This window comes from Rousettus aegyptiacus, unplaced genomic scaffold (assembly GCF_014176215.1).
Source record: "Rousettus aegyptiacus isolate mRouAeg1 unplaced genomic scaffold, mRouAeg1.p scaffold_m13_p_6, whole genome shotgun sequence".
Classification (NCBI taxonomy): Eukaryota; Metazoa; Chordata; class Mammalia; order Chiroptera; family Pteropodidae; genus Rousettus; species Rousettus aegyptiacus.
This window is the reverse complement of record NW_023416309.1, coordinates 72,660,933-72,675,216: the sequence shown is the minus strand read 5'-3', so window position 1 is coordinate 72,675,216 and position 14,284 is coordinate 72,660,933. Positions and strand designations below refer to the sequence as shown.

General features: G+C 34.3%; 1 protein-coding gene across 6 annotated transcripts in view; it reads right to left on the bottom strand.

Annotated features, from left to right (window-relative positions):
* MYH10 (myosin heavy chain 10) overlaps positions 1-14,284 on the bottom strand; it is a 129,793-nt gene that overhangs the window by 68,230 nt on the left and 47,279 nt on the right. For all 6 annotated transcript variants that reach the window (XM_016154689.2, XM_016154698.2, XM_036223075.1 and 3 more), the window contains exon 6: positions 11,627-11,719. In XM_016154689.2, the coding sequence (XP_016010175.2) occupies positions 11,627-11,719 (93 nt within the window). The remainder of the gene's footprint in view (positions 1-11,626; positions 11,720-14,284) is intronic.

Below are 14,284 nucleotides of genomic sequence, written 5' to 3'. Positions count from 1 at the left end.
TATTTCAAAATTAATTTTATAAAATTATTATAATACTGAATACCCAAACAAGTAAATATATCGTTAAAAAAATAAGCGAATATCTAACTCGTGAGTATAGGTATAAAAGGCCAAATTAAACCCTTTGCAAAACAAAGAAACATAACAATGATCAAGAATGGTTTCTTCCATGACAGCGACTGATAACACTATTATTCATCACATGAATAGTTAAGGACTGGAGGGCTTTCTTTGTGGAAATGGATAACAAAATCCTAAAATTTATAGGGAACTGAAAATGACCTAGAATAGTCACAACAATTTTTAGAAAGAGAATCAGAGCTCAAGGACTACACTACTCAATTTCAAAAAAGCTAAAAGTTTATTAAGACAGTGTGGTATTGGTATAAGGATAGAGATTACAGATTAATGGAACAGAATAGAGTTCAGAAATAGACAATGCATGTACGGTCAAGTCATTTTTACTGAAGGTGCCAAGGTAATTTAACAGGGAAAGGACTTATTTTTTTCAACAAATGGTGCTTGACAAATATGTAAAATGAAACAAAAAGAACCTAGACCCTTAACTCATACCATACATAAAAATTAACTCAAAGTAGATCACAGATCTAAGTATATGGGTTAAAACTACAAAACTTCTAAAAGAAATAGAGAAAATCTTTATGACCTTAAATTAAACAAAGATTTCTTAGATAGAATGCAAAAAGCATGAACCAGAAAAATAAAAATTGATAAGCTGGATTTTGTCAAGATTTAAAATTGCTATTCTTCAAAAGACACTGTAAAGAAAAGAAAAAGAAAAACCTCAGGCTGGCAGGGAATATTTGCAAAACACATTATCAGATAAAGGACTTGGTCCCAGAATATATAAAGAACTCTTACAACCTGATAACAAGACAAACAACCCCCAAAAACTGGATAAAAGATTTAAACAGATATTTTATCAAAGATATGTAAATGGTCAATAAGTATATATAAAGATGCTCATTATTATTAGTTATTACGGAAATGTAAATCAAAATGGACACAATGAGATACTACTGAATACCTAAAAGAATGGCTAAAATTTTTAAGAAAGATCAACAAGGATATATAATAACTAGAACTCTCATACAACCCTAGTAAGAATGCAAAATGGTACAGACAATTTGGAAAACAACTGCTAGTTTCTTATAAAATTAAACATAAGTTACCATATGTCCCAGCAATTCTACTCTTAAGTAGTTACCCAAGAGAAATGAAAGCATGTGCCCACACAAAAACTTGCACATGAACATTCATAGCAACTTTATTATTAATGGCCCTCAATGGAAACAACCCAAATGCCCGTCAAGTGGTGAATGAATAAAGAAGTCATAGTATATTCATACAATGAACTATTCAGCAATAAAAAGGAATAAACCAATGAATGATATACCCAACAACATGGATGGATCTAAAAAGTATCATGCTATATGAAAGAAGCTAGACATAAAACGCTACATACTATATGATTCCATTATCTTGACATTCTAAAGAAAACAAAACTGACCAGTGGTTATCAGGGTTAGGGATAGAAGGAGTGAATTTACTACATAAAGGCAAAAGGAAACTTTCTAGAGTAACTGAAATATTCTCTTTCTGGACCCCAGTGCTAGTTATAGTACTGTATACATTTGCCTAAACTCGCTGAACTGTACACTTAAAAAGAGTGAATTTTATTGTATAAAAAATATAAATCAATAAACCTAATATAAAAAATCCCTTCACCATTTACAAAATGTCCTTCTAACTCTGCCCCACCAACATGTAAGTATTCTATTTTATATTATCGAAAAGCCTTGCTCTGCACAGGAAATGCATGGCTGGTTTGACACACCTAAGGTATTATGCCATCATAACAGACAGTCCACTAAGGGTCTGCTTCAGATGCCACTAAACTCTGAAGTGTTTAAAAGGGAGGTGGTAAATACCAAGACTGTAGGAAGCAAAAGCATTTTGTAAATAGCCTCTTACCACCTCTCACACAGGCATGTATACAGTCACTCTCACTCTACATAACAAATTATCAAAACATTGGCTAAACCAAAGAAATCTCTGGACATGAGTCTAACATCTATAATTGAGTATACATGGACAATGGAATAGAATATATGAAGTTGGAACATTCCTGGGAAATTAGGATAGTGTCAGTCACCAATACCTGCCATGCCCTCTAGTCTAAAAGTTGATCTTATACCATCCGAACTTAATAACAATTTAAATTCCATCCAGACAATGCAAATCCATCTTTAAGAGGTTGCTTAACAACCGGTAGTGAAAATTTGGCATTTTTCTTCTACAGTTGCAAAACCAAAATGACGATTTGTTTGTTTGGCTAGTTTTGTTTTACGGGAGGGAGGGAGAGGAAGTTTTGTTTGTATTTTTTTCGTAAATGGGAGAATAATTTTCCCTCCTTGAGATAGGCTCTTATAATGTTATCTATGTATGACTTTTATACAAATAACCACTTTACACAAATAACATATTTATGGCATTGAGAGTATGGACCTAATGCCCCCCAAACTTAGGTAGAGCTGTGAGACTGTGCTGTCTCAACAATTGAAGAACAACATGGTATGGACATTTCCAAAGGACTAAAGGTGGTATGGGACACGGAGGAGGGCTTCACAGAAAGACTGCCTTTAGAACCTAGTAGTCTTATGGTTTATCAATGCTTTTAGCTAAATGGTAATTTAAAGGGAGGTTCTGTGCTTGTTTATTTTTAAGTTCTCTTAAAATAAAACAACTACTAAGAGTAGTAGTCCTTGATACACTGAGATATGATTTCGACCTCTAAGTTGTGAGGGAAAATGCCATTATTTGCAAGAGATACAACATTCTAGACTAACGGCTGTTCAATGTGACACCTTTATTCTCATCTGCCAATAGGTTCTCACTATTGCACTTCTTGCATTGACAGAATTCAATGCCTGAAGAACATTTAAAACCTTTGACAGCTCATAATTTTGTTAAACAGAGGAAGGACTTTTTTTGCTCTATAATTGTAAAACATTTTCATTGTTAGATTTACAAACACCAATTAGAATGGTCAATCCAATGAATGTCTTCATTTCTACATCATCTATTTCCTTCCAGTAACTTTCATACACACATCTGCCTTCAGCATTTGTCCTCTTACAAACCATACCAGATAAACTGTGGTAGACAAACAACATATAAGATGAAAGAATACTGTTACAAGTCCATTTAGCAAAAGATGGTCCAGATTCTTTTTGAAAAATACTGAGTAAGAAAGTCCTTCCTACTGAATAACTAACTGGATACTAATGCCATGTTTCCTTCCTGTCCTTAGAAACAGATTCTTCTTGAGTTTGAGAAAATTCTAGGCTATCATCATCTGAGACTTCACTTATAGAATCGATTTCACCATCACCTTAGAGTCTGTAGTGCTAACTGTCTCTTGCATTTATCTTCAGACTCATCTAATATTTTCCTCTATTATTTTTCTTCTCTTTGCCATTATGACTAGAAAATGAAAACTTCTGACTTTTCAACTATGTTCACTGAAAGCTAAAAGTAGACTACAAAGATGGTGTCTCTAGTCTTCTTACATACCTTCTTGAAGGATGGTGCAATACTTTGGGCAATACAATAAGCAAACTAAAGGGTGATGCAATCGTCACTATTGTAGCATCCTTCTAGGCAATTCCATTATTCTTATTATTTTAGTCATTTTTTTAAACATCTTTGGGAATAATTGATGGGCAATGATGAACCAATTCCTAGGATGATGAAATAGCAAAATGTTTCAAGATATAAAAAAATGATCACTAATACTCCATAATACACCTTCAGATTTATAAAATGGTCCAATGGACTCATTGGTAATTATGAGTTTTACTCTACTTTAAAAATAAGTACATTTTTCTTTGTTCTTTGGAAGACCCTAAGAAAGAATAAAGTTGAAAAATTATTAGTCCTTACAAATAGTTGGAATTGCTCGAAAAACAAAACAAAACAAAAAAACCCAACAACTCAAAAACTAAAATCTGGTCCTGAGTTATACTGAGGGTTAAAATTCTTTATAAGTTTTAAACAGCTATATTAGCTATATAATACCTCATTGAGTTAATAAAAAATTGCTATTTTAAGAGACAGTAGTCAAAAGACAATGTTATTACTTCAAAGCTGCAAAGCATACATTGCCAATGAACATAGCTGTTCAAGGAAATACTTCCTCAAACTTTTCATTTAAACACTGCAAAAAAGTTAATCAAAATCATACGGTATCACCTAATTCTTATCGAAAAAATATTTCACTTAAAAAAATGCATTACATAGAAATGTAAACTTTCAGACTTCAACGTCTGTTTAATTTCTTTATTAGGTAGGTATATATCGACATGCTGTTTATGCTTTCAACTTATTATAGGTTCAAAATTCATTAAACATAATAAATCCTTTACTTGGGAAATAAGATAAAGTTATTGATACATTTGAACTTTAGTAACTTTAAAATACAAAACTTAACATTTCATATATAGTGAATTTATGTTTTTCTCTTACTTCATGGTAAATAGGAAAGGAAGTCAGATTCAAAAGAGAAACAGAAGAAATAAAGGTAACCTAAAAGAAAATGTCTCAACATAATTTACACATATGTTTACTTACTTGAATAAACAAAGTCACCAATGTACAACATCTAATTTCCTCATCAGTTCCCTAGTCAAATCAATTCCCTAGTCCTTTTACAACTGGTGCCCATAGTTGTTCTAGCCATTACAGCTAGCATCTTTTGGCCAAATGAAAATGGTCAGGCAAAGAGTAATGACACGAGGAAAGATGGGGCAGTAGAATCCTGCAGTGTGGGGAGGATATAGTGTGGATCGGGGTGTCCCTCCAAACCTTCCCCCACCCCAACCCTCACTTCTTCTATATATACCCAAAGGAAACTAGTATCTCTGAAAACAAGTCACCAATAAAGCTTGGGTATAATTATAAGCCAGAGTTCTAGAATTGATTCTATTTTAAAAACACTTTAACAAAAACACAAAGTTGAAAATTATCAACTCTCTATGCTAAGCAACATTTACATTTAGCTATATTAAGAGAGCATTTTGACAACAACGTGACAAAATAAAATTTCAGAACCTAAAAGAAATACTTTGCTGACTATCAAACAGTCTAGGATTTATATATTCCCCTTAATGTTGGATATCCTGACAAATGAGGCAAGAAGCAGGCCATGGGATATGAAATTACTTCAGTCTTGGAGGGACAAAAGGGGAGGGAATAAAATCTATATGTTAAAAAGCCTTTTCCTCACATATATAATACTCTTTGAGAATTAGGATTTTTATTAAAATAAAAATCTAAAATATAAAACAAATAAAGAGTTTTACTTTTAAGTAGATCCTCTAATCTTATAAACATTATGCAAAGAAACTTGTAGTGAAAATGCCAACTCCAAATTTGATTTTCACACAGGTCAGATTACAGTACTCAGAACATTCGACCAGAATTTCACCAATAAAAACAAAGAAAAAGACAAAAATATGACAAGTACGTTATGTATGAATTACAGAGTATGTATTTTGACATCACGGGTATGTTGAATACCAATCTAAGAACAACTGAGACTATATACTTCCTGCAAGAGCTCTGGACAGCAAAAATAATTTGAATATTCTCTCTTAGGTAAAATAGAAATTAAGAATTTCACTTAGAAGGTGCAAGAGCACAACGTGTATATTTTAATACTGTTACGAAAAAAGTAAGAAAATTAGCTTATTTAAACAATTTTATTCCTTCTTAATTGGCACTGATTTTTTCAAACCTTTTCTTGGTGCTTATAGAGTATCTGTAATAATTACACCTAGATTGTCAGCAACTTACTACAGGGGCAATGCAGGTTTGTTTCACGCTCTAAAAATATTTTTCCCCTTCCTCATTTGGTATTTACAGTTGTTATAAAATCTGTAATTTACTTTAAAACACGTCAACAAAGTGTGCTATGTATGTGTGTTTACTCCAGTAAAAATCTCTACTCGAGAGGCAATTATTTACCCTAAATGGGAAAACACACTCTAGGAGTAATTAGCTAAGATTAACCCAAAGGCCAGATGGCTATTTTAAATGCTTCAGCTATCTTAATCTCCAAACTGCACCAGAAGCTCTGTTAATTAGTAAAATGAGCTTTCATGTTAACTAGGTAGCCTTGTTACATAGTATAATGGGTATTAGAAATTCCTGGAGTAAAGTGAGTGGCACTAAGAGACATAGACTGACTGGAAATAGACAGACATCCCCTGACTCTGGTGTGAACAAGGTGTTAAGACTTTAGAAAGGCTGACTGTAGTGTTGGGAAGGCTGCCTAGGGCTCGATTCTAAAATGACTGTGTACAACCACTGATACTGAAGATGCTGGTTGCCTGGTACAGACTGTCTCTGTCAATGTCACATTTGTCTCAGTAAATCTTTAGGGAAAGGTTAGGTGAGAATACTAAAGACTGACACAGCAGGAACTGCATTCAATTTACTTACAAAACTGTTGTCAGAGTTTGCTTGCTAATAAATATATGTGAGGGTATAGAATTCTGGCTTGTTTTCATTGTAATCTGGTAGCTAAGCAATAGTGAGGATACCTAGAGCCTTTATCTAGTTGTAACAACTGGAGGCTAATTATCTAGCAAGAAGCACAAGAACTTGTGAATTGCCAAAATTTTTGCTTAAATAAGGTTGCAAAAAAAAAAAAAAGATTTGTGCAAATACAGAAAATGAGTCCTACTAAAACTTTCTGAGGGAAGATGTATCTGCTGATACAATCGTTTTGAAATCGAAGTCCCTGTTTTTAAAGTTTCATTACAAGAGATTCATTTTACATAAAATCTCCTCCATCTGGAATGCATTTTACTCCTCTATAAACAGAACTGGAGTAACTGTGAACGATTATTTTCATAAGGGTAATGCTCTCCTAAAGAATCCCCTTTAATACAAACCATATGTTAGCATCTTTGAAAGAAAAGATATTCTTCAGGAAATTACTTGTCTATATCAGATCAAAGAAATGGAAACAAATGGATTCTAAAGCTTGTGGAGTTTACAGTTTCAAATATTTTCATTGCAAGCACGTGGCCTGTAAATACTGACTACATGAAATTCCATTGTACACCCAACCCGTTTTTTAATATCACATTACTCTCCCAGTATGGGGTACAACACCATCCCTAAGCCAAGGTCTGGCCTGTCCCAAAAGCCATCGCCTCCCACACATCTTCTGCCCATGCTTCTAAAACTGGGTCATGCGTACTGGCACAGGGTCTAGTCCATGCAATACATTCCCCGAACTCAACTGTACATTATATCTTCTTGTTGAAAATATATTAAAGTTAAAACCTAAATGAATGAAGGTGAGCTCTATGAGGCTAGAAAGTTTGGTTTTGTCCACTGATATATTCCCAGGGTTTAGAAGATGTCTAGCAATTAGCAGGCAACCCACCTTTTAACTAAATACATCCCATAAATACACTTACGTTACTACATGTAAGAGGCACAGCGCCAGGAACTAAAGATCCAGAGAACAACTCAGACAAGGTCCCTACTGTCGGAGATCTTACATTCTAACAGAAGAGGCCATGAACAAGCAGAGAAATTAACTACAGATTGTGACAAGTGCTATAAGGGAAATCGATAGGACACTGTGATAGTAAGAGAGGAAATTTATCAGAGTTTTAGACTAAGTGAGTGTTTAAGAGGGAGAAGGAGAAATGTGGACAGATTTGAAATACATTCTGGAAATGTAACCAATAGGATTTATTCCATGAGAAAAAGGCTGAATCAAGGATTATTCCTAGATATTTTGTTTTTCTAGGTTTTTGTTCTTATTTTATTTTATGCTTAAGTAACTGGATGATTTTGATGGTACCATATGTTGACATAAGACTTAAGAAACAAATTCTGGATGGAAAAGACAAAGTTCTGTCTGGAATATGTTAAATTTAAGAAATTTATTAGACATCCAAATAGAACAACTAAGCAGCACAGTGCCTGGCAAAGAATATGCGCTTAATAAATGAATTGCATAACAACAACAACAAAAAATCTAAATTATATAAAATTTAATTTAAAAATGAGTCTACACTGACTACTGGCTAAACCACTGAGATCAAAGTATTGGCAACTGCTACAGACAACTGCTAAGGGATGTTTTAACTGAACATTAGTCAATGAAACAAATTACTAAACTATTTTTTATGTAACAACTAAAATCAACCACTTTTTGTAATATTGTGTCATTAATGCCTTATGATAATAGCTAGCTACTAAACTATTTCTTTGAAAGAAGATCATATAAAGATCAATATAAAGTTGACTTTCTAAAAATCAAAGCCCAAAGTCAACAATTTAAACATACATTTGTTTCTTGGTTGAATGCATAGCTATGTCTAAGAACATTGCCTTAATCAAAAATATTTTTTCTAAAATGATGAGCTTTTAACATATTAGACTGAGCATACTTAAAGATTATACAGTACAAGCACTTTGGAAGGTGAAACATTAGCTGAAACATGGTTTGTTCAGAATTTAGAACAGATACGTGATTCTTGCTAGAATCAATCTTAGTAGAAAACAACCTAAGACATTCTTCCTACCAGTAGAATGTATAAATTCCTACCACAGTTATTTATATCAATCTTTGGAATAGCATGTGTGAATAATAAGCATTGGGAGACTCATGTACAGTAAGTACTTTGCAAGTAAATTTTAAAAAAAAGTAATTAACTTAGACTACAATTTAAAGGAACAAGCTAGAGCAGGGTTTCTCAACCTCAACATAACTGACATTTTGGGCTGGATAATTCGTTGCTGTGGGCTCCTGTCCTGTAGATTGTTTAGCAGCATCCCTGGCCTCTAGCCACCAGATGTCAGATACACATCACTATGTGACTGCCCTAACAAACAAAACATCCCCAGACACTACCTAATATTCCCCATGGGGCCCCCTATTGAGAACCACTGATCTAGAACAATGCAATTACATCTTATAATCTATATATGTCAATATGGAAATCTGTCTAATAATTTGTGATAGCCAATTTCCAAGATGAATTCAGTAACCCCCACCTTCTGTCTTCAAGTCATTATGGAGTCCCCCTCTCATACTGTATCAGGGTTGATCTGTTTGACCAGAAGAATATATTAAACGGATGGTATATTCCAAGGCGGGGTCATAAAAAATACTGTGTGGCTTCTGTCTTGCTCTTTCTTGGATTATCTGCTCTGTGGGATGCCAGGTACCATATCAGGAGCAAGCACCTCTATGAAGATGCCTTCAACGTGAGGAACTGAGGCCTCTTGCCAAAAGCTACCTGAGTGAGCTTCATTAAGCCTTCGGATGACTGCAGCAATAGCCAACGACATCTCATGACACTCTTAGGAGAGAGCCAAAACCACCCACCACACAGAAACTCTGAAATAATGCATGTTTTAAGTCACTAGGTTTTAGGGTAATTTGTTACATAGCGATAGATCGCTAATTCAGAATTGTAATTCTGTCTGACTCAAACACAAAAATCCTGGCAAGTATGTGAACCTTTATCACTTAGTAATAGAATCGTTACATTCTTTATCAAAGGACACAAATGACTGGTTAGTAGCAATTTATCCTTCCTATGTAAAAATAAGAAAAATGGGCTCCAAAACGGTTTCTTTTGAATTTAAAGTATGGTTTAGGGGGAGAAAATCAGAACAGACTGGTAACTTGATTTATGTGGTAAAATGAAACATTTTCCACTGAGAAGCTGTTGAAAGTCTTCACAGAGATTCACATACCTAAGCTAGTAGCTCAGTGTGTCTTCTACCCCATGACAGAGCCACTAAACATAGGGCTTTCAGTAGGAAGAAGTTAAGATTCAACTGTGGCTCAGGCTCAATACTGATGATCCATGGAATGACAGAAACTCTATAAACGAAGCTCAGCTTCCCCAGATCTTTTGTAAATCTAAAAGTCACAGCCATGCTTCCTACTGTCATAGGCCTATTTGTTATCCCACTTTGTACATAAAATGCTAAATTAATTACTAAATAAATGTGGATTAAGTGAATCTTCAAATTTTACTTATTAAGAATAAACAATATTCCAACCTCATAAATCTCTTATATAACTTGGAAGTCTTCTTGTACTTACACTACCTCTGAGGATGCCATGTTCTGAATTGAGTCCTGCCCCCAAAATTCATGTGTTAAAATCCTAAACCCTAGTCCCTCAGAACATGACTGTATTTGGAGATCAAGTCTTTACAGAGGTTATTAAGTTAAAAAGAAGTCACCAAGGAGGGTCCTAATTCAAAATGACTGGTGTCTTTATAAGAGAAGAAGAGGCCACAGATACACATAGAAAGATGACCGTGTGAAGACACAGGGAGAAGATGGTCACCTACAAGCCAAGGAAAGAGGTCTCAGAAGAAACCAGCCCTGTCAATACTTTAATCACAGACGTCTAGCCTCCGATTGCGTGAACATTAATTTCTGTGGTTTAAGCACCCCTCCAGTCTGTGGTACTCTGCTATGGCAGCCCTAGCAAACTCATAAGAGGGTTGGTTACCTGGCTATCTGTGTGTTTACCATGTCCTCTGTGATTCTGAATCTAGTCATTTCCACTGATCACAGAAACCATGTCATCAGAAAATTAGCACGCAGACCATGACTTTACATTCCCTGAGTAAAAAAGTATGTCGCAATGATACTAGAGTCCCCCAAATTATCCATTGAATTGAAGCCTCTCTTATTCTGGCCTTCTTGACTTTTACCAACATTTCTAATGTCAGAAGATGGAGAAAAAAAAAAAAAAACAATTCACTTGAACAATTTAAGCAGAAATAACTCAAATGGAAGACCCCCTCCAAACTGACCATGGAAAGGGTTATTGAATCTTGATGACTATAATCCAGGGCAAAAGACTTACTGAAAGAATGACCATTGTATTGAATAAGGGCTCAGAGATGATTTGCCATTTAAGCTGTTGATTCTGAGCAGGTTTGAATGGGGAGGGTGGCGTCCTCATACTAATACTGATTTGGCCATCACTTAGGATAACCTCTGGCAAACTGTTAAAGATGGCCAAATTAAGGGAGAAATGAATTAAGATAGCTGAACAACTGAAGAATTTTTAAACAGAAGAGTAGTGACAAATTATTCTGAGGTCCATATCCTATAAAAACAGCAAGGTATGAAAAGAACAATGTACTACATTGAATACCAACTTTGTTTGTTGAGCATTTATCATACCCAGTGCTGTGTTAGGTACTAAACATCCATCTAATTTTACATATCATCCCCCATTAAAGATGAAAAAATAAGTTGAGAGGTTGTATAATTATCAATCCATACAAATAATATAATTATGTGTTTATGTAGAATATGATTATAATTATTTTCGCATTTTCCATTTTATTGCTTTTTAAAATGTGGCTACTAGGAAATTTTAGGTTACAGGTGACTTGTGTTATATTTCCATTGGATAGTACTGTTCTATACTACATCAATTAGCCTCTTCTGAAAATCTAGAAAGTACTGTATTTAATTAATTATGTAGACATTTAACTAAAAATCTGAGGAATTAAGTTTCTGATACTTTTCAACTTACAAAACGAGATGAGTTATCATTTTTCACAGTCTTCGCATTTCCAAATGATTCCAGAATTGGATTTGCTTGCAAAAGCTGCCGTTCAAGTTCCCCCTAAAAGACATTACACACACACACACACACACACAAATAAAAGCAGATGTATATTAATCCAATGTCTTTACTTCAGTTCTTAGGCAAAAAAAAAAAAAAAAAAAAACAGTACAAAAAAACTGCCTCTTTTCCTCAGTTCTTTCATTTAGTTTGCCATCCAGCAACCTTTGTTGGCTTCTTATTCTTGGTCCTAAGAGGCTCTGCTGACGAAAAAAAATTAGCATCCATAAAGTGACTGCAAGAAGAAAACGTCACATTGATCAGAGAAGATAAATTTAAGGACAAGCACATAAATTACACCGAGAATTCTGAAAATAAAACAGAGAAACTGGTTTTCATAAAATAAAATTTAGCATGACAATTTAAGAACATATTAATACTTATATGTTATAATTAGTGGTATAAAGATTGCCATTTTCCCAAAGGTTTCACGTACTATCTTAATGATGTAGATAAAGCAATGTCCTCATCTTCATGACAAAGATGGAGATGCTACTGACTTCTTGCTCTAATTTAAAAGGCTAAGTATCGAGTATTTGATATAAGGTATCTTTCCCCAGTGTCTTATATTATATATGCAAATTAGGCTATAAAACAGATTTTACAAAAAGCTCTAAGTATATTAATATGTGCTTTAATCAGGAAACACAATAGAAAGCTATATGGGAAAGCATGATGTCATTTCTGGCCATGAAAAGCACTAGAAAGTAATGCTGTATTCCTGGACCATAATTTCAGAATTATATTGCACGATGTAAACAAATCTGCTTTTTCCAAACATAAATCTTACCCCTATATTTTAAAATACCCACAGTATTTTAGACCTAAAGAAAGAAAGGAATAAAAACCACTAGCAAATGTGATTCTCTAAGCAAAAAAGGAATATAAGGAGCCACACATAAGATTTGTTAATTAATGGCCAATTGCTATGTGATTCATTATACCATAATCAAATCTAAAACAGGAACAAATATATGCTATATATATAATCTTGGCATCAACCCCAGTTTGGACTCCTCTGCTCAGCTGGAAGGGTGAGGAAGTGTTCCTGAGGCACATGACGTAGTTAGGAGACGTGCCCCTTATATGTCTGCTCTGTAGATTTATATCTGGGTTGTCCAGACTTTCACAGGTCTTAATTACAGTCTACAATTGTGTTCCACTGAGACCAGTCAGGAACATGTCCTTTTGAGAACCCCAAGCTATGGGAATTTTCCATTACAAAGTACCAATTCACTTCTCGGCATTAGATAATATGCTCCCTGTACTGTGAAATATCCTAGATTACTGACTTCAAAACACCAGATTATTTCCGATATAAATCTTTCTAAATATTCTATGCTACCAAAATTTCTTAAACATGGTTTTCTGGACCAATTTTAATGACTGAGAGTCATAATGAAGAATGTTAGTTATTCTGTTATACAACAGAGTGCCTTTCCCCTTGAGGTCAGTGGTCAGTTCACCAGTATGCCTATGGCTACCATCTTGCAACGCCTTTAGTATACTGGCTCTGCAACAATTATTTGGGCTCTAGAATCCTTTCTACATCACTCAGAATGTATAACCAGAATGTAGAAAGCATCAGAAACAATGACTTTTGATAAGTGGACCATCATTTTTACAACATTAAACATTTGTTAAGTCCATGAATTAGACTATAGATTCCTTAAAATTACATGTACTATCCTGCCAAACCATAATGAAAATACTTTAAATAATAACCTACCTTTAAAATGTTTTTCTAACTCGGAATTAAAACAAGTACTGATATCCTATTTTAACATTCCCTAGACATGGCTACAGGATTCTCTGGGCCAAGTCTATTCTTTTCCTTTATTGTGTGTGTGTGTGTGTGTGTGTGTGTGTGTGTGTGTGTGTGTGAGAGAGAGAGAGAGAGAGAGAGAGAGAGAGAGAGAGAGAGAGAGAGAGAGAGAGAGAGAGAGAGAGAGAGAGAGAGAGAGAATCTACTGAGTAATGGGTCAAAATGATATACCATTAATGTTACTGAATGAATGTATAATCAGAGTTCCTAAAGCATTCTATTAGTCTTTGGGGAAGGAATGGTGGTGAGCAAAAAGGTGACAATAAGATTTGGGTTAAGGGTCTTTATAATGACCATTTGCTGTAGACTTGGGTACTTCCATGTCTCTGCTGTTGGGTGGGGCCACTACATCAATAGTGTTGTGGGATTACTACTGTCTAATGGATTTGTGACATCAACAAGACCAAGCAAAGTTCTCGAAAATTCATGAATGAATCACAAAAAGCTTGATAGAAAGATAATATCATAAAACATACAAAAATGGTCTTAAATTAAGAAATCATTACTAAACTTGATCATTTCCTGTGTTAAGCAATTTCGTGTTTAGATAAACAGTGCTAAGATCTCTCAACCAAATTATGAAGCCATTTATAAACCATTAGGGGTTAACTAGGTGTTAACCTTTCTGCTAGAATTGGATGGACAATGTTCCTTATTTCTATTCTATATGATAATGAGAAATGTCATTTGGGAATGTAGGAAAAAATCAGTATCAGCTATTGAAATTATTTTAAAAGTTC